The 21486-nt window shown below is 41.8% G+C and overlaps 1 protein-coding gene across 4 annotated transcripts in view; it reads right to left on the bottom strand.

Moving 5' to 3' along the window:
• The window catches only part of Ica1 (islet cell autoantigen 1), a 118247-nt gene that overhangs the window by 81599 nt on the left and 15162 nt on the right, over positions 1 to 21486 (bottom strand). For all 4 annotated transcript variants that reach the window (XM_036180475.1, XM_036180473.1, XM_036180472.1 and 1 more), the window contains exons 4-5: positions 21276 to 21399; positions 15776 to 15974 (exon numbers count right to left, since the gene is read on the bottom strand). In XM_036180475.1, coding sequence (XP_036036368.1) covers positions 15776 to 15974; positions 21276 to 21399 — 323 coding nt within the window. The remainder of the gene's footprint in view (positions 1 to 15775; positions 15975 to 21275; positions 21400 to 21486) is intronic.

Raw genomic sequence — 21486 nt, 5'->3', positions numbered from 1 at the left:
CAGAGAATGATAGAACTTGGAATACTCAGTTCTACATGATGTCTCCATCAATTCCCTCCCCTCAAGGCTCAGGTAGAAAAGGCAGAAAGATTTTAAGAACCAGTGGGGATAGAGGACACTAAAGAAACTAGGCCTTCTAAACAGAGCAGGATCAACGTGCATGAGAACTCATAGATACTGTGGTAGCATGCACAGGGCCTTTACAAGTCTGGGCCCAATGGGCTCCCTGCACTGAGAGGGGAATTGGACATGGGCCCACTTCCCTAATCCAAAGCTAGCTCCAACTGATAGCCACTCACAAATAGTTGTTTTTTTCCAACAAAGTCAACCTGGATATGCAAACCACTCTTGAGGTCATGCCCCATGCCCAGCAGTGATGGCCAACACAAAACAAACTCCGTGACGTGTTTGGAGGTTCTTTGTCTCAAAATGCTTTGTCAGGACTTATTCCCCCCTTACCAGTCTTTTGTGTATGCATTTCAGTTTCTGGTTTTGCATTTTTATGGAATTTCTGTGTGTGTGAATGTGAATGTATGTGTTTCTTGGTCTTTTTATTTGATTATTTTTCTTCTGTTTGTTTGTTTTGTCCTATTCTGGTTTGTTTCTATTGTATCTAATTATTATTATTAATATTTAGATGCCTGTTTGTATCCTAGTGAGAGAGAGAAAGGGGATATGGATTTAGGTAGGTGGAGAGGTAGAGGATATTTGGGAGAAGTTGAGGGAGGGGAGACCATAAACTGTATTAAAATATTATATTTTCAATAAAAAAGAAAATAAAAAAGAACAAAGCATAAGAAACCCTCATTCTTAAATCTGTTGGTGTAATTCCTTGCTCTTGAGAAATATGCCTTATTTCAATGTCGGCAGACACCAGCACACGGTCAGGAGCCAGTGTCTAATCGACAATGGTTGTCTCACAATCACAGCTGGGGTGAGAATTTTAAAAGATGGATGGAGAGATAGAGTGGTGGTTGAATATACAGAGTCAATCAACTGTGAAGTGTTACCAATCCCTAAAGTCATATTTCACAGGATAGCAACAACACCGCTCAATTCCTGAACATGGTGATTTTATTTCTGAGTTATAATGAAGGGTTCTGAGGGCTTGTGCTGTGGATATCGCTCTTTGTAAATAAAGTTCTGATTGGCCAGTGGCCAGGCAGGAAGTATAGGCGGGACAAGAGAGAAGAGAATTCTGGGATGTAGAAGGCTAGAGAGACACCGCCAGCCGCCACCATGAGAAGCAACATGTAAAGACACTGGTAAGCCACACGCCATGTGGCAAAGTATAGATTAGCAGAAATGGGTTAATTTAAGATAAAAAAAGTAGATAACAAGAAGCCTGCCACAGCCATACAGTTTATAAACAATATAAGTTTCTGTGTGCTTTCTTGGTTGGGTCTGAGTGACTGTGGGACTGGCGGGTAAGAGAGATTTGTCCTGACTGTGGGCCAGGCAGGAAAACTCTAACTACAAATGGCACCCAACGTGTTGTCAAGAGTTTCCACCTAAAACCTGAAAAAAAAGATTCTAAACAGGAGCTAAAAACAGCTTCCTAGTTCTCTTTCTTAAGTTAGCGACAGCCCGCCGGTTTCAGCTACTATGGCGGGTTCCTGGCGTGTGTGTCTGACCTGCAGTGCGGCGGGAATGAGGAGTCTACAAGCAGCACTTTACTCTGCTGCGTGGTAGATTTAGCCTTTGCTAGTTTAAAAAAAAAAAAAAGGTTTCTGGGCTATTCGCTGCTTTGATAGAACTGCTTCTGATAGTTGATGGTACACATGGCTCCAGACCCAAAGCTGGCAGTAAACTGTCCCACCACCATGTTGGGAAGCTGAGGTGGGCGGAGCCAGCAGCCACATCAGCGTTTTAGTCTTACAAAGATGGATATTACACAGAGAATCTGGTTTATGTTGTCTTTGGGATTTTTAACTGCAGAAAAAGATTTGATCGTAAAAGATGTTGAGTTAAACAAATATGTAAATTTTAAAGGTACCTTGACTTCAAAATTTGGATATAAGGATATGTTGCTTTGAAAAAGAGTCTCTGCTTTTGTTTCCACAGAAAGCCAGAGGCTGTGGATTTGTTCCAGATTAAGATACATCAGGTTTGATCAGCCAAGACCACCTGAAAGGTCTCTGATGACACCATGGTCCAGATGATCTGATATCCAGAATGATTTCAAGGCAACTGGCTCAGAGGTTCACCCTAATGGACTACTCCATAATCCTAAAATTTTCTTTGTGTCACCATAAGATACAGCGCCCCCCTCCAGCAAGAAGTAGTAAGAGAAACTACGCCCACATTCCCAAAATTATCAAGTTGGCTTTGGAGATGGAATTGGCTCACTCCTTCTCTAAACCCAGACATATTGCTAAAAAAAATGGTTAAGAGATTCTTGTGTCCCAAATCAGAAGAGCCCTCTGGTGTGGGACAGAGAAAAACCAATATTTTTATTTAAAGCAGGTTGATTATAATGAGATCTCTTTCTAAAGAAGAAAGGGAGATATGATATAGATATAATAGGATGAAAGTGTAGATTAGGGAACTTACTTCTAAAGAACAACAACTTGTTTAAAATGTTTTACATTGGTTTAGATTTTAGTCTATTGATACAAACTTAAAGTTAATTTTGTTATACTATGTATATATTTCTACTCTTGTTTAAGGTATTATGTTTGTATAGCTCATTTAAAATTATAATGGATAATTAAAAATAGATTAATAATTAATCATCTGTGATAATCATACTCATAGCCATGTTAGTTAAGTCTTCTGGGTATACATAGAGATATTTCAGATAGATAGGTAATCTTCAAATACTTCAAAGACCTTCAAAATATGGCATTTAAAATATTTTTAAAATTTAGACTTTCTGGACAGTGAGACATGTCTGCTCCTGGCAATGCCAATTTACTTCAGAGAGGAGGATGGGCATTGAAGACACTTCATATGGAGTTTATCTTCACCTTGGCAAAAATAGCCATTTGGGCAAGAAACTGTTCTTGCCTGGACTGCTCAATCAACTGGACATGCAGGACCTATAGAAAGGTGACCACTAAACTTTGCTTGACAAAATGGTCCTTCAGGTTCCTGCTTCTCAGAGGAAACTGCCAGACATTCTACAGGACACTGAGAGAAGTGACCAAGAGACTCTATCCCTGTGGGCTGAAGACAAATGCCCCAACTTTACAAAGAAACATTAGGTGACTGTTTGGATTGCCAGCTGTCTCTGTCTACCCTGCAAGACTTCCGAAAGTTGCTTGCATCCTTCTCCCGGTTGTCAGGTATATCCTTCTGAGGTCTTTGATGTGGTTGAAGACTAGATAGTTATAATTTCCTCAGTTATGATACAAGATAAGTTAGATATAAAACCTTAGACTCACAAATATAAGATAGATAGGATATCTTCTTTAATATTGTAACTGTAATTCTTGCTAGATAATTGTTTTGTTATATGTAATTGTACTATGTAAAAGTTAAAACCTTCCTTAAAAAAAAAAAAGAAAAGGGGAAGTGCTGTGGATATCGCTCTGTGTAAATAAAGTTCTGATTGGCCAGTGGCCAGGCAGGAAGTATAGGCGGGACAAGAGAGAAGAGAATTCTGGGATGTAGAAGGCTAGAGAGACACCGCCAGCCGCCACCATGAGAAGCAACATGTAAAGACACTGGTAAGCCACACGCCATGTGGCAAAGTATAGATTAGCAGAAATGGGTTAATTTAAGATAAAAAAAGTAGATAACAAGAAGCCTGCCACAGCCATACAGTTTATAAACAATATAAGTTTCTGTGTGCTTTCTTGGTTGGGTCTGAGTGACTGTGAGACTGGCGGGTAAGAGAGATTTGTCCTGACTGTGGGCCAGGCAGGAAAACTCTAACTACAGGCTTGCTTCATTTAGAGTTGTTCCAGACCACACAGCATCAGTCCATTTGGACTTGGGGACTCCTATCAGTGACTTTCATTCATCTTGTTTCTATGATCCGTCTGGGCTAACTGCTGAACGTGAAGCAGAACTTTACAGTTGTGATAATTTTTATTGTACGTGGAACTTCTAAAAAGTTTATGCTCAAAGGCACCAAGAGGACATTAATGGGTAGTCTGGCCTCCACCCTCTCATTTCCCTGTTAGACGTAGATTGCTTTAAGGATCAAGCAATCATACAGCATCTTTTAAAAGAAATCCCAGTCTATGGGAAGAAAAATACCAGTTTTCTCTTCAGTCGTTCTTTTGACGGATTAAATGAGCGTGTATAGACAGGACTTCAGACACACAGGGATTCCAAATGTTACTGGTAGACAAAGAAAACTGCAAAACCTTCATAACTCCATTTCAGGGTCAGCGCTTCTTGCATAAATCTCACTGGGAAGGCTTTGCTGAGAATTAGCAAATAATAATTCAATCATTTAGAAGAAGTACCATTTAAAACTGTTTATCACTCCTCTATGACAAACTAACGGAGAGGAGAGTATAGTGGGGTGTTGTTGTTGTTTGTCTTTAAATAGCTCTTTCTGGAATAGTGACTCTCAGCGGTCATTTGTAAACCCAGCTGGACTTGAGAGTGACAACCTACATACATTAAACCATTATTTCTCCTGTCACTGGAAGTTCTGTGAGGAGTGTATGTAGAGAAAATTCTTTTTGACTTGAATAAAAGCAGCTTATAGTTCTGTAAAGCTATTGGTGTTGAGGGCATAGTAGATTTACTGTTTCTGTTTGAAATTAAATAAAACCCACATTCTATTTCATCTATCAAATTAAATCATCATTAAAAAAATAAAAGTAAATAGTAGGTGATAGATCCCTAAAACATAACAGTTTCAAAATAAAAATGCTAGGTTAACATATTCGGATGCAACTGTCTTCATTTATACTGAATTCTAGAAGATGGTAAAAATTGCAACTAATTCATCATGGAAAATGAAAGGACTAGCTGACATCTGAGCTAGTAACCAAGAAGAGGGCAATGTGGTGGGATGCATAGCTATGACGGACCTGGAGACAAATTAGGCAGGCCAAAGACAGTAACGGGAAAATCACACTGCTGGAACACAGTGATTTTCCAGTGACCGATAATCTAAGATGACACCTCCTTCAGGAGCTTCCAGAAGAGGCAGAGGCCAATGGAACAGACTGTGGTTGGGGGTAGTTGTCATGAGCACCAGACATCCTCGATCCTGTAGCCAAAAGCATAATGTGATGGAAACACAGAAATAATGAATTCCTCCCAAACCTTCCAGCTGCTGATGGGCTGAGAGATGACCATTTTATGAAATGGGATCAATAAATGACACATTTTTACCTACGATCTAATTTTCGAACTGGGTACAGTCTGTAGGCTTGCATACTGTCATCTATGAAACTCTAGGCTTGCGATGTTACCTAATACACAGAAGTCTTAGGAAGAAGAGCCAGATGATTTGGTGAAATGAAAATTATCTTCACAGACGAACACATACTTGATTCACTTTTGTCCAGAGCTTACTCTGAAACTTGAGAGTTCAGAAAGCTTTTCCCTCAATTAGACAAATATTCTATGCGCAGATGCCATTCTTCTCCAAAGGAAGCTGGCCTTTACCTTAAAAATCTATTTAAATATTTAATATGTTGGCTCTTTGAGTTTTATAAAATATACTTATTTTTCAACCCCTACCAAAATGTTCTTACAGAAATTAGATAATGGAATTTTTGTGAGTTGCTATGTGTAGACACTTTCCAGATTGTTCCAGTAAACGACTCTTTGGTTGTATATTAACGTTTCATCTTAACTCAATAGTAGGGATAATCTTCATTCAGTAAAGCAAATATCAGAAACATGCTTTAGTTGTTTATTATAAAACTGGGGTTATAAGATATGCAGTCTTCTCCTTCTGCCTTCAAGGAAACTGAAACCTATGCATTTACCAACCCACTCATTTGGTAAATACCCATTGGATGTAACAGGCTATGCAGTGTATATGGGAATACCATAAAGTCAACAAAGGCTCCTTAGCGTACTGTGACTTTGAATGATGTATTAGAAGTCTACAGACCCAACAGAGGAATGAGGGGGTGGTCTTGGGTGGGGGAGAAAGGGTTGTATCAGGCAGGGTACTCAAGACTTTGGGGAAGCCTTCTAGCAAGGCTTCATATTTCATGTACACCTGTCAATGTGCAGGTAGCTGAGGCTAGGGGCAGGAATGTTGCTCCAGAGGAAAGCTGGGAAAGTTAGCATATACTGTAGAGTCTGGATTTGCAAGATGGCTGAGTGGGAGGCAGAGGAATTTTCTATGCGGTAACATGACATATTCAGTTTTATGGCGCAGCATCAGGACTATTGTTTCTGTGGAGGGTGGGAGTCCATTGCAGATCTCCATGCTGAGGAGGACTCTGCTCAAGCAACATCAGTGAGGCTGAGAGGAGGGAACTGAGTCAACAGATCCTTTGGCTGTAGAATAATTAGGGGCTGGAGACCTCCTGCTTATGGCAAGTGACCAATCGCTGCCAGCCGCTGAAAATGAACCTCCAGCCTGGGACACAGAACAGGATGTGACAGAAATGTGTTTAAAACAGCCTTGTTATTTCGGGGATGTGTGTAAATATGTTTACTCCATTTGTACAAAAATATCCTAAAACTTTTAGAGATGTAAATATACCGTGAACATTTGTTTGCTTAAATTTAAATGCTTCTTGCCAAGAAATCTAACTCAAAGCAGAAATAATATAAAAGTTGTGAAGTTATATCAAGGAAGAAAGGCACAGGCATTATTTTTTAAGTTCTGAGCCCGTCCACTTATAAATGCAGAATTATACTCAACTGCCACTTTTTTTTCCAAAGACTTCATTCACCTGAAAGTAGATTATAGCAAAGAGGAATAAACAGTCCCCAGAACACAAAGACGGGTTGCTGTTCACACTACAGCAAAGGACAATTTTTACATAAAATGGACCAAGAACAGCAGCAGCTCAGGCAGCGAGGGGACAGGCAGGATGAAAACTTCGGGGTAGGCACTTCAAGAATCCCTTGTACCTTATGTTGGAAGAAGCTGAGTCCTGAAAGAAGGCGCAGGGGTGATGTGTCATACCTAGAAACTCTTATCAGAGAGCCTATAACAAGAAGCAGCCATCTTCTAGGACACGCCGAGGGGACAACCCAAGACTATGGCCCCTTCCAGCCAGACCCCTTCCTACATAGGAGGTTTATTTAGCATGCTTCACTGGATGTCAAAATTTTCTCTTGGAGAGGCAGTTATAAACACAGTGACTATCAAAATAGTTATTGTGTACAAAGCATTTCCACTGCGGTGTACTAAGTTCCTCCTGTAAATCACTCCCTGGGATCCTGTCATCCAGTGTGGGGAGCCACAGGCTGCAAGGGGGTGCTTAGCACGGCTAGTGAGCTCAGTATTTTGCTCAGCATTCTGTCTTGAGGGAACGAGCCTTCTGATTTGTGGCTAAGGACCCATGGTACCCTGGATTTCTATTTGTTATTGTGTTTTGTGAATGAAGAGACTAAACACTGTTTGGGACGATAGTCTGGTTCTTAACCCCAGAAACCTAGGCATTTCTATGTCTATAAAATGGGATGACATCTGGATTACTTCTAAAGTGAAAGGAACACCCATGAAAACATGAAGCATCATGAGAGGGGTGCTGTGTAAGCTGGACAGAATGTGGTCAGTGTGCCTGGGTTCTGAGGTGAGCTGGATAGCCTTAACTAGGTTCCTTCCTCTGTGTGCTTGTTTCCTCATTCGCAAAATGTTGATAATAACTATAGCCTCTTACTTTGTTTATTAGCAGGATTAAGTACATTTATATGAGCAAATAGCTTGAAATAGTGCCAGGCACAAAGATTGCACTGTATGTTTGCTAAATAAAAAGCCAAGCCCAGTGTATTGTCTCTATCATGTGATGACAAAGACCGGCATTTTTCAGCCAAAGAAGTAATATGAATGACCACTGTTTCCCAGCTTACATTCCCACACAATCTACATCTCTAGGCAGACCTATCCAACAAGACATTCATTCTGTTTTCTTTCCACCAAGCTTCCCACGGCACTATCCATGTCTCCCTTCCATGAAATCATGTCACAAAGCAGGCAATTTCATGAACACTGGGTGAGATGAAAGACTGAGGTTTGGAGCTACACTTCCGCTTCCAGGAGGGCAGAGTTTCTTTCCTGGAATGCTGTAGAAGACATATATGGTGTTGCTGTGTCTGCACTTGGAGAAAAACTTCTTAGTAATTTTAGTGATTGAGGCATGATTTCTTTCTTTCTTTTTAAGTTTTCAAGACAGGATTTCTCTGTATAACAGTCCTACCTGTCCTGAAACTCGATTTGTAGACCAGGTTGGCCTCAAACTCACAGAGATCCACCTGCCTCTGCCTCCCAAGTGCTGGGATCAAAGGTGTGCACCATCAACACCTGTTGAGACATAATCTCCAAGCATCTGCTTAGAGGAGATAAGCATCTATTATATGTGGGCATGTTTAATTAAAACTTTAATTGTATATTTTTGTGGTTTTCCTTCTTTTGTTCTTGAGTGAGGGACAAGTATGAGTTGTTTTTATTTCCTGTACAGTTTCAGCTTTCTCTGCATGTTTCAATGTCCTTAAGGTCCCCAACGCAGAAATGGACCTGTGTCATTGACTTTGGTTATATGTAGACTTAAAAAAAAAAAATGAACCCCACAGCATCAGAAAGGCAAACATGTTTTCTTTCATTTTTAGATACTACATTTGTATACATACAAACAATTGTGGAGGTACATGATATGTCACAGAAGTAGAAGGGAAATTGTACAGGGTCACAAAGGGGACCAATGGGAGGGGAGAGGGGGAGAAAAGGGAAGGGGTTTAGGGAGGAGATGCTCAAAGCACACTATATATTAAAATGCCTTTATAAAATTCAGTACCATATACAATGAATACATGTCAGCTAAAATACTACTCAGAAAATGAAAAGAAAAACAATGGAGTAGGGTCTGAACTAGCAGCAGGATGCTACATAGCAGCATCTCCCTGGTCCTACCTATTCTCCTGCTCCAATGTTTCCCTTGAACACACAACAGCCACTGACGGAATTAGAAAGTTCAGGGGTAAAGGCTGCACTGCTATAAAGCATCACATGTAACACCTCTGCATTTGTACGAACTATTGTTTTAAGGACATTTTAATATTGCACAAGAGACAACAGAGAGCAAGCCAACTTCCTAATGCAAAACTTCTTACCATGAACAGCACAGGAGGCCCCCCAAGAAAACTGAAATGAGCACTACCATATGAGCCAGCAACCCCTGGGTATCTGCCTAAAGGAATAACGCTCAAAGAGGCCTGGGTAAGAGGCCTGGGTGAGACGCAAAAACGTATGTGTTTTTACCACACAAACAGTTAACATCACCAAGTTCTTAGTCTTGGCATGTACTCAGTGTGGCTGTAAAGCATCTGCCAAGAGCTGTAAAGGAGTAGGGGGTGAGTGTCACTGGCTTTGCAGGCCCTCAGCCTGTGTTGTAGTCACTCCAATCTGCCATGGTATTGAGATCAGCTGTAGACAATGAGGACTACATGGAGCACAGGTACAACCTGCCCCCACCCAGTCCCTGCCGCCTCCCACCGTTACCTCAACAATAAGTGGCTGGGCTGTGGTTACAAGTTGCTGACCCTTGGAAAAAATATCAATATCTGTATGTGATGAGTACACCAAAGACTCTGATGACCAAGAATTAGGAGTGAAATATTCTGATTTTTCTAGCATCCAAGATTAAACAGAGGTAATTGGACTCAGCAGGATGAGAACGTCCTTGAGGTCAAGACAGATACACTACAGAAGTTAAGTGCCCACCCTTCCCAGTGGCTATACTTCTTCACAGATGGGATTACAGATTTTAGAGCTTAATGAACTAGAGAAAAATGATGCTACAGAGGGAGGAAGCCTGGTGATTGCGTCTAGTGAATGCAAAATCAGACGTGGACCTAAGTGTCCACAGATGGTGCAGGCAGTGCTGGCAGCAGAGTGGAGCTTGACCCAGGGCAGAGGCTCTGCCCTCCTCCCCAGTTCTAGTCAGGAGCAGCGGTAGTGGAGCAGCCACCAGCTCTGCCAGAGTTATCTCTTCTTAGGGTGTTAGTCTAAATAGTCTTAGCGGAGCCCTCCAGCAGATATTTGGTATTTACCAAGTTCAGTGGTAGAAAAAAAAAATCAATAAAAGACACACAAAGGCCCGGAGGCCTCATCTCATCAAGTCAGAGCTGGAAGCAAGGCTATAATTATTAGTTCCCTTCCAAGTTGTGCCATGTGAAAATGCAGGCTCTTCCTGTGGCATTTGGCAGCAAGACTCAAAATGCTTGGGGCCCACAACTAACAAGTGAACTAGTTAAATGTCCAAAGCAAGACAAACACGGGCACATACTGAAAAGCAACCAATGAACAGGAAGAAGTATGAAACAGATACATTTAAATGAGTATTAACTTTATAAAGGGGATTCTCACCTCACCTCACCTCATAAAAGGCTCAACCCACATACAGAACTCTAGAATGAGCAGAGCCGGAAGAGACAATGGAGCCAGTCCCTTCCTCTTTTTATACCGGAACTAAGAAAAGTCCAGGAGGGTTAAAGTTCTGTTAGACACTGAACATTGGCCTACTGTACAGACCAAAGAAAATACTATCCATTCACTCAACCCAGCTTGTTGGTGGGTCCCAGACCTAGTTAGGCACTAAGTTGAAGCAGGAACCAGTTTAATCCAGAGAGCAGAAATGCAAGGCGAAAACTGAAGGTCTCTATCACAGGCCCCGGGGGAGAGGGGTCTGTGACAATCCTGTAATACTAAGAGGCTTCAACTCCCCCGGGACCTGCCCTCAATTGCTAAAGGAACCTGACCTTTGACAAGAACCAATGATTTCAGCAGTAATTAATAAAACTGTCAAATTAATTAACCCAAGTCTTTGTTCACAGGGGAAAAACACCATCTATTATCAACATTGCTATTTATTAACTGTTGCCCAATCTCTGAGGCGCAAACCTTCACCACTAGGACACAAGGTCACCACCACTGGCTGACGGGTCTAATAAGGGTCCACCTAGTTAAACTGCCAATGTTTGCTAGTGAGCCTTACTCTAACAAGTCCTTTGATGACATGACTAGTGGGTTAACTGGGCTCTATAACCTAGCGGTATTTCTTGCAGAGACAGACAAGCCTACGAATCCCAGTGTATATCACTTACAGTTCCTGAAATGCCTTTAAGATATCCGTTTGAATTACTGTGATGAAACGCTAGACAAATGTTGCAGGATTTCATTAATCTATTTAGTAAATGGCTCTGGTTAAAACACTGGTTCCTGTACCCTTGTCTATAAAGGCTGAGTCCTACAAATGCTATGTATACATCCCCATACTATCTCTTTAGAGGGTTCAGAACTATTGCCTTACACCCAACACAGCTTTTCTTCCATTTAGAATAATTACCCTCCATCCCATTTCTGACTTTCAAGAAAAACAAGACACTTAATTGACCACAGGAGCTCTCAAGGGTACAGGCTTCAGAGGCTCTGCTGGGGCTTACAGCTTCAGCTGATGTCATCTGCTAGAGAAGCTGACTTCTATTTTTAAATTATACCCTTTTATTCTGCCTTCAAAGGGCACATATATTACACATTAACTTTGCTCATAAAATACCTCGTGGTACCAGGGTGAATCATGCTGTCAGGAGGAGCCTCCAACTACACACAATCAGCCCCACCCATGCAAATCCACCCATCAGCTCCTACACTTCAGCCTGGAGACAGGCTCCATGTGGCCTCACTCTCCAGGTATCTCCTTCTTCCCAATCATTTTGACAAGGAGCAGATGACTAGCAGGGTTCTTCCAGAAGGCTAGGATCAAGATTTCCTCTCCTTAGCTCCCCACACAAACACTTAAGTCTCCCAATGTTGATGCACAGAGCTGTCCGCAGCCTCTGTGCTTCAAAGGATGCCAGATCATTTGCTTTGCTTAATTGTAAATTTTCATTCATCATGTCTGTATTGCTCAAAATGGCTGCACTGTCTGAAAAGTTTCCTGACATTTGGGAAATGCTGAAAGAAAGAAAAAGTCTTGGTTGGAGGTGAAAATTCACTTCCAATTTGGCATTTGTTTATGTATATTCTACTTATTTCCAAAAATAATAAACAGTTTTGTAATTGAAGACTCTACTGAGTCTTCCAGAGGTCAGAACAATGTGTTTCTCTCTAGTCTACGGCCCTCTGTGACCGAGTCATGCCGTGTTTCATCTGTGGTGTACTTCTGTTCTCCCTGTTCTGTCAGGAAATCAGACTGAGCTGTTGAGAACACAGATTGTGCTCCTCCCATCTCCTCAACACTCTTCACTCCCCCTTATAGACACCCCTTCTTTCCAGTCCTGCCTCCCCTCCTGCCCCACTGCTTAGGCACCTCTGTTGCTACAGCTCACCTCACTTGGGCCTGGTTCAAGATGTCATATTGCTTCCACCTTGGGCCTTTGTCCAAGTTGACTCCTCAGCTAGAAACTCTGCTCTGCTCTTCCCCACTCCGCTCAGGTCCTTCCCATTTTTCCTGTTTTTTTTTTTTTTTTTTTTTTTTTTTTAAACTGTTGCTGAGACAATACACTCTGACAAAAAGAACCTAATGGGGTAAGGGTTTGTTTTAGCTTATTGTTCAGGCAGCAAGTCCAGCAGAAGAAGTTTGAAGTTGCTGGATAAATCACCTTCACAGTCAGAAGAGAACAATGGATTGGTACTCAACCCATGAAATGGTACTGTCTACAGTTAAAATGGTCTTCCCACATCAATTAATGTAATTAGGATAATCCCTCACAGGCATGTCCAGAGACCCAGCTCCCAGGCAATACTAGATGTCAAGTCGACAACATGAACCACCATACTGTTCATTCTGTCCTTTGTTGTGGGTGGAGGATGTTACTTCATCTGGAATTCCCAGTCTAGTTTTGTTTTGTTTTGTTTTTTGAGTACCAGTCCATCCCAGATAACCATTCAACACACTGCACTGTATTTACTTGTTTTATGCCCAACTGATTGCATGAGACAGGGCTTAGTGTTATGCTATATTCCTCTGTGCTAACTGGCATGCTACTGGGCTTCAATATCATTTGTTGAATGAGCAAATCAATGAATGAATGCATTCTAAAAATTCCAAATAGGGGGCCATAACCATGAGGTAAAGATGACAACTTTTTCTCCCCCAGAATATGTGAATTCAACCAAACTTCAAGTCCAAGCTTTATCAGCTGAAATGTGGAGAGGTGATAGCACTGAGGAGCTAGGACCTTGAAGACACTTTGAGCACATCTGGGACACTGTCCCCAAGGACTTAGGTAACACACTCCTGAGAGATAAACAGAGACTCTGTTTAAGGTGGAATCCCACTGGGACCAAGAGTCTAAAGCTTAAATAGTTAATTTGCAAACACTGTGCAGGACAGAAAACCTTATACTTTAGAGTGTCCCCCAAAGATGGCAGCAAGCCACATGTCGGTCCTCCTACTTCTTATCTGAACTATCACATCTATCAATTTCCAAAGCACTGGAGGTCATTAACATGCAGTAGGAATGCTGAGTAAGCCAAGGAGACATGGCTCTGGTACCTGGGACCATGCCTGGAATACTGCCACTTGACATATAAGTGCTAACCAGGGCCAGGCAATGGCCCTGGAGTTAGGCTCTGGAGAGAACCCATGTAGTCCCGTCCTCATGGAGGTCCAGTCTAATTAAATACATTCTTGAAGATAGTCTTTCTTAAAAAATATTCTTTTCCCCAAGTCCAAGTCCACCACATCCAGCTATTAAATTGAATCCAGCACACACAGGATTAGGGAGACAGGCACAGTTTCAGCAACTACTGCACAGCAAAGGATTAAGAAAAAACCAAACCACCCATACTTTCCAGAATCAAGAGATTGATGACATTAAGGGATGGGAAACGTTCAAACCAAATGACGAAGGATTTGGTTTTTGTTTCGCCCTTCTACAGCTAGCAACCACTCCCTACCAAACAAACCAAATAAACACAAATCCACATAAACATCTTCTGCCATCCAGAAGAACTGCTTACTTGTATTATCTGGCACAGTGGAGGCACCTGGCAACTGTGTCCTGAATGAACAGCTCCCAGGCAAGGTATTACTATGAAAGTGCCTTTGCCACGTTCAGGTATATTAACTTTCTTTTCTTTGTCTCCTAGTGGGGAAACTACATATTTTCAAGGATTCAGCCTTCTAGTTCCTTGTCTGAACCTTAGGTTAGTTACCTGCCATGGGTATCATTCTCATCCACAAAGGACAAAGTGTGTGTTGATTATGGCAAGCCTGAAGGTGACGATAAGTAAAAGTGTCAACACTGTGCCCTGGAGGCAACTTTGTTTTTCTTTCATTCTTCCTTTTCTATAGCACCCATTCCACCCCACTCTCTTTAGCCCCCCAATAAAATATTAATGACAAAAGAAATGACTAGCCTAATTACAAAGCCAGAAAACTTGCAAAACAGCCCAGGCTCACCAGCATCTAGTTGCCAAACCATAAACATTGGATTTATTTTCTACCATGAAGCCCAATTTTCCTCTTTCAGATGACATCCACTACATCTACATGCTCTCTGGAAAACTTTGTAATCCCACCTTTGCCTGGGCACAGTGGCCTGTCTCACTGAGAAGGCAGATGCTGAGGTGCAAAAGACCAGAAAGAAAATGATGCTGCCTCCCATGGCAAGGGAGGGAGTCTGAATTACAAAACCAAGAGAAAATTTCACCTCGAGAGGAACTTATGTTGCTCTGATATCTAGGTCAAGAAACGGTGACCACTGTCATGAGCATGAGAAGCTCTTTCCATCCCTCTGATCCCATACTTCTTAACCTCCTGCATACCAGCCAAGGTTCGAGGCTCATCATTCCAAAGTGATGTCCCTCAAAAGGAATCTAAGCCTTTTAGCAATATTTCTAATTACAAATGGATCAGTTGAAATGACTAAGAAAATTGACACAATATTATGTCAAGCCTAAGATTTGGCTGATTTTTTTTCTTTCACACCCTAAAACACACCCAGTGGCCCAAACAAAGAACTACCAACACTGTACACAACAAAAATCATTCCACATGTTCATTAAATACTCAGTGTATGACTGCCCCCCAGTGGTAGGATGCATTCCTGTGTAACAAAGGGCTCCAATGTGGCTTTTTAAAAAAAGGAACTGAAGACTATTTCTCAGTTGCTGACCAATTCTCCCAGAGAAATTTATGAGAATATTCATCTCTTTGGCTCTTATTTCCCTCAGAGAAATTTCTGAAGAGGTGGACAGCAGGTAAGGCCACCGCCATTCTAGCTAATCATCCAACTAGATCCCAGTTGTCTCTGGAGACATCACAGAAGGATTGTTATTATTTTACTAATTTTAACTGAATTAGCAATTAAAAGGACCTGCCAAACAGTCTGTTCTCGCCTTCTAGATTTGTGTGATCTACCCTGGATTTTTAGTTATGCATGAAGAGGCATTTACAAGTGACAACCTTGTAAAAAGTGCACATTATATGAAAATCTGACTTCAATTAAAACCAGCTACTAAATCCCAGCAATTTCCAGCTGTCTCTTCTCTTCTCCTTAGAGAATTATATATCACATTAATTGGTATTCTGTCACATTAAAAAAATGTCAGCAATGATTAATTGCATCCTTGGTGTGTTTGAGTTATGTCTTCCTTACCAGAGGGATACAAATCACACTTGCTTGCCTTCTAGCAGGTACCCCCTTTTGACAACCCTTAGAAACTTCCTACCTTCCTGAACTTCTCCATTTGCTTGTAGAGGTCTGGATCAAGTTCCTGAGACACGTCCTTCATCCATAACAATGCCCCTCTATACTCTGTCCGGCACTGCTCCATGCGGCTCACTGTCAACCAGGTATCCGAGATGGCCCGATGTCTAAAAGTCTCTACTTCTTGGTGAAATCGGCATAAAGGGTTTCGCAAAGCCAACCTGTACAAGAGGACACAGCTACAGTCAAGAAACAGAGGGAACCAGCAGTTCCAATCCAACAAGCTCTGCCTGTCTAGAACACAGAGGCTTCATCGAGACGTGGCAGATATTAATTAAAATGTATATGAACTTGGGAATCATCCAGAGATTGCCCACATTCTGATCCTTTAGTTTTTAATGAACTGGGCTGCTGGCAAGCTCTCCATTTGTGTTACAGGGTGGCCCCAGGCCTGTACAGTGTTTGTTTGAAGTTGAAACCAATCTTAGGTCAATGAAGGGCAGTCAAGGCATGGCCACTCCTATTTCTATTCCAGGTTACTCCCTGTCTCTTCTCTTCCTGGAGTTGGGGTCCTATGAGGAGGAAAGGGACAGGCATAATTAGGGTGTCCTGGACGTGGCCATTTCCATCTCCTCAGAGGCCAGAGCACTGCAGTTTCCCTTAACAGAGCTGACTCATGGACCCAAGCATTTTAAAATGATCTGGGAGAGAAGGGCACAGTTACTAAGGGTCAACTGTCTGTCAGTATTATCTGATAGGCTATATGATTCAATCCTCATAAAAATAAAATACCAAACCAGGAGTGGTAGGAGGATCCAGGATTGATCCCAGCAGGAGACAGGAGGCTCAGAAATTCAAGGTTCATCTCGGCAGACCTGGGCTACTGGAGGTCCTGGTTTAAAAGAAAGAGAGATAGAAAGACAGGAGTCGGGTAGGGAGAAGGAAGGAAGAGAGGGAAGGAGGGAGGGAGGGAAGGAGGGAGGGAGGGAGGGAGGGAGGGAGGGAGGGAGGGAGGGAGGGGAAGGGATGGAGCAGGGAGGTGCAGAGCTTCAGCTCAGCCGTGCACACTTGCCCAGCACTAGCAAAGGCCTGGGTTCCATCTCAAACATTGCCAGTAAACAAACAAACATCATACCAGAAATGAATGTACACTGTCCAAGTGTAAAATTATTATAACAGTAGCCACCAGCCATAACAAACTGTTATTTATTCATTAAAAAAGGAAGGCATCTCCTAACTTTAGGTAAATATTTATCTGAGGTACAAAATACTGCTTCTTGCATATTCGAAACCAAAGAATCAGTCTCAATGAATTACACTTTGAAAACACAGTCTTTCTTTTGTTAAGGGCTGATTTTCCTTTCTCGTTTATCCATGTGTGCGTCTGTGTATGTGAGTGCAGGTGTCCTTGGAGGCCGGCCCTGAACTCCCTGGAGCTGGAGTTGCAGGTGGTTGTGAGCCACCTGGCGTGGGTGGTACTGAGAGTCAAACTCGGGACTTCGGCAGGAACGACAGACACACACTCTCAGGCACTAAGCCCCTCTGGCCACACAACATAGTCCTTATGAAGTTTCGGGGCACAGGTGCAAAAGCGAAACATGAGATGACCATTTAAGATCCCATCCGTATACCAGGTCACTCAGCCAAAGGGAATGATGGTGTTCGTGAGCCGAAGTCGACTCCTGGCATTTCCTCCAATGCCTCACCCATGTGCAGAACTCGAAAGTGATAAATGCCACAATAAACCTTAAGAAAAAAATCTCAGCCGGGCCGTGGCACTCGGGAGGCAGAGCCAGGCGGATCTTTGTGAGTTCAAGGCCAGCCTGGTCTACAGAGTGAGATCCAGGAAAGGCGCAAAACTACACAGAGAAACCCTGTCTTGCAAAACCAAAAAACAAAAAACAAAAAACAAAACAAAACAAACCTCTTTTGCCATTTTCTCCATGTTTCTTTCCTTTTGTCTGTAATGTTTTGTTTTAAGTGTTAAACACATCTATGACAGCAGCTTGCCCACACTACCCTACCTAGATGTCTGGAGAGATGGCTCTGAGGTTATTGGCTGCTTTTCCAGAGGTCTTGAGTTCAATTTCCAGCACATGGTGGCTCACAACCATCTATACTGAGATCTGGTGCCCTTTTCTGGCATGCAGGCATACATGCAGGCAGAACACTGTATACAGAATAAATAGATGCATCTATATATAAAAAGAAGTTTTCTCAAAAAGTCTCTGTGCCATGAAGTAAGTTTGTGTTTTATACTGGTGGTTTAAATTTAATACTTGCCTTTCATCCAACAGAATGTGCAGCAGAAGCAATGCCAAACAAATAAGTCACTAGCATGAAGGTTTATAACACAGAGGACTTCTATTTAAAGACACAAACAGCCCTCAGATGGCTCCTGGAGGCTGCTGCTCACTTTCTGACTCCTTTTCTCTTCCTTTAGATTGTATACATTCTCCCACATTTGCTGAAAATGAGTATTGTGAATAGAATGCTCTAGATCCCTTGGAATGTTGGAAGTTATACAGGTATCTTTAAAGTTGCAATATCACGATGTTTGAAAATAAAAAGGCATACAAAACAATCTTCTCTACCCTCATCCCTGCTATCACTCTGTAAGACTGTGATACTCAACCTGTGGGTCTCAATCTCCTTGGAGGTAACATACCAGATATCCTGCATATCAGATATTTATATTATGATTTAAAACAGTAGCAAATTACAGTTATGAAGTAGCAATGAAAATAATTTTATGCTTGGGGCGTCAGTACAACATGAGGAATTCTATTAAAAGTTGAGCGCCACTGCCATAAACTAATTTATATAAATCAGAATGATGAAAATCAATTCATTGGAGTGTAAGAAAATGAGTTTAGAACAAGAAAAATACCATTTTTATAAAATTAAAATATCATCCTCCAATGCAAGACTGGCCTAACATTTTACTTATGAAAATCTACCCATTGGAAATAATTAATTAAAGAACCAAAGGGCTACGCTAAGATATTTGTCCTTTAGCAGGGAATGGTAAAAAAGTAAAGAGAGGTCCTGCATAAAAATGGTTAAAAGTGAGTACTGTTCTTGCAGAAGACCCAAGTCCATTCCTAACACCCAGGGTGGGCAACTTAGAACCGCCTGTAACTCCAGCTCCCACGGTATTGGATGCCCTCTTCAGACTTCTATGGGTACCCACAGACCACACACACACACACACACACACACACACACAAGTGAAACAAGGGCTCAAGTGTATCAGAGCACGCCCAGGTAATAGAATCCTGTGGAGTTGCTTTTTGTTTGTTTAATTTGGCTTTTTTGATTTTGTTATTGTAGATGCACACACTGGAATATGAAAAGGTTAGCATTGTTTAATAAAATATCAATTTGCTAAATTATCACCATACATGATAGCATACAAAACCATCTGCTATGGTGCTGTTCATGCCACTTATTCTGTGGGCTGGAAAGTTGATTTAACGGTTAAGAGCATGTACAGCTCTTGTGGAGGACCTAGTTTGATTCTCAGGACCCGTGTTAGCTAGCTCACAACTGCCTGTAACTCTAGCTCCAGGGGATCTGAACCCTCTGCTGGTCTCTACCGTCATCTACACTCATGTGCACATACAATTCAAATAAATTAAAAAAAAAAAACATTCTGGAATACTCTAAATCATGTTCACTCAACTAAGAATTCAACTGCAGAAGAATTTCATGTAGTTTTTCTGCTTCCTTTACATTTAGGAGAACTAGGTGGAACGTCATATGGCTGGTGAGCAGCTATGAAAGCAAAGCCACCATCTAAGAGGCCACCTTCCAAACTGCAGAGCTGGTAGCACTTGATTAAATTAAGATAGACTCCAGCTTGCTAGTCTACAGTAGATACTTTCAAGTACCATTTACCTTGTTTTGTTGATTGTTTTTACTGGTGTGAGTGTGTGTGTGTGTGTGTGTGTGTGTGTGTGTGTGTGTGTGTGTGTGTGTGAGAGAGAGGGGGAGAGAGAGAGAGAGAGAGAGAGAGAGAGAGAGAGAGAGAGAGAGAGAGAGAGAGAGAAGTAGAGAAAGAGGGAGAGTGGAATAGAACACATTAACTTAAGATGCTTTATTTGTACTTTGTGGGATCATTTTGGTCTGTAATCATCCAGAATGCAACTGAATATCATAATAATTAACAATGTGATTAATAACTAACTCTCAAGGTGGTCTGGGTTTGGACACTGTTTTTCATAAATAGATATTAATTTTGGTGTATGGGCACACTTTTTGTCACTGAAATCAGTAGTACTTCATGCTTAACAGAAGAGCATTTATTTACTCTCTGTTTTCCAGGAATCAATTATCCTTGCCAGTCTGGATGAGGCCACATACACAAAGGAATTACTGATCAAAGCAATTTTTCAGGCTTTTTCTGTTTCAGACTTTCTTTTCAGTTGGTCTGTTTTAAAAATTAAAGATACAATTCAAGATTATAAGAAAATACTGTTTAAAATATTAAACTGTGGTAGAGAATGTGGAAATGCTACATTCATTTCTGACTATTGCCACTGCCTCCAAGTCCAGAGTCCAAATGTCATTAGCAAAACTCTAACTGTCCAAGATTGGGGTCGCTGAAAAGGCTATCAATATTGCTGGTCCCTTTTTTCTTGCTCCATCTTTCTTGGGTTTCCATAGGAACACTCATGTGACTTGTTAATCAATGACCTGCTCTTGCATCACAGGGAGGGGAAGCAGTTAGGGTGAGTGGGAGGCGGGGAAACTTGAGTATGTGGATTTCTGAAGCTTAAATAATCTTGGAAACTACCTGCCAAACTTTCTTTAGCTATAATTCTGTGTGATATTAATGGAGGCATTTTCTGGGGCTTGATAGTATGGAAGGAGAGAATGAGTCTCTTTTCTCTGTCACAAAGGATAGTTGTGTGGCACCAAAGGTACACATTGGTCATGGTCGTGTTTTGAAATCCAACTGTCCTGTCACAATTTCCTCTGTACTGGAGACAGTCAGACTTTCACACACATCAGAATCAATTGCAGATCTGGTGGAAAAGTAGAGTTAAGAGTTAGTAGGAATGGGGGTGGGGCCTCCAGGCTCCCAGGTGCTACTGCAGGCCAGAGGCCTGAGGAGTGTGATCCTGGGTATCACCACCTCTTTGCCATGGATTAGCCCACAGAGAGCAGAGAGGGAACCTTTCAAGTGGGGCTCATTAGGCTCTTGCTTTAATCAAATGCTGAAAGGGGATCAGACTGGTTGTTATGAACAACTTGAAGGTCAAATACAATCACTCACAATGATTGGCATCTATACTGCCTCCCACAGAGCAGAAGACAAAGAAGATTAAATAGCAAGGAAGAAAACAAATCCTACGTGCTATCTAAATCAGAGGGAAGTGGAAAGCCTCTAAGTACAGAACAGTACTCCTCTGGCTTAGGCTAAAGCATTCTAGAGTGTACGATTGCCCCTTATGAAGAAGTGAGATCCAAATTCTCTTTGGATCCCCCAGAGCACAGCCCCAACGGAGGTCACACACCTTTGCTGGGAGGAAAAGCAGAGGGCCTTGCCAGTTGCTTGCATCATTTTTCCTGCTCGGGTTTTATCTTGGAAGCCTTGGGATCGGAGAAATTTTCCCAGTTCATTTTCTTCTTGAGACAAGACTGATGAAGAAAACAGGGAAAGCATCTTTATAACAAATAAAGTGAGAGAGACAAATCCCAAGGCCTACCGCTCTCCAGAGGCTGAGA

This window comes from Onychomys torridus, chromosome 3 (assembly GCF_903995425.1).
Source record: "Onychomys torridus chromosome 3, mOncTor1.1, whole genome shotgun sequence".
Taxonomy (NCBI): domain Eukaryota; kingdom Metazoa; phylum Chordata; class Mammalia; order Rodentia; family Cricetidae; genus Onychomys; species Onychomys torridus.
The sequence above is the reverse complement of the archived record's forward strand: the minus strand, read 5'-3'. Positions and strand labels throughout refer to the sequence as shown.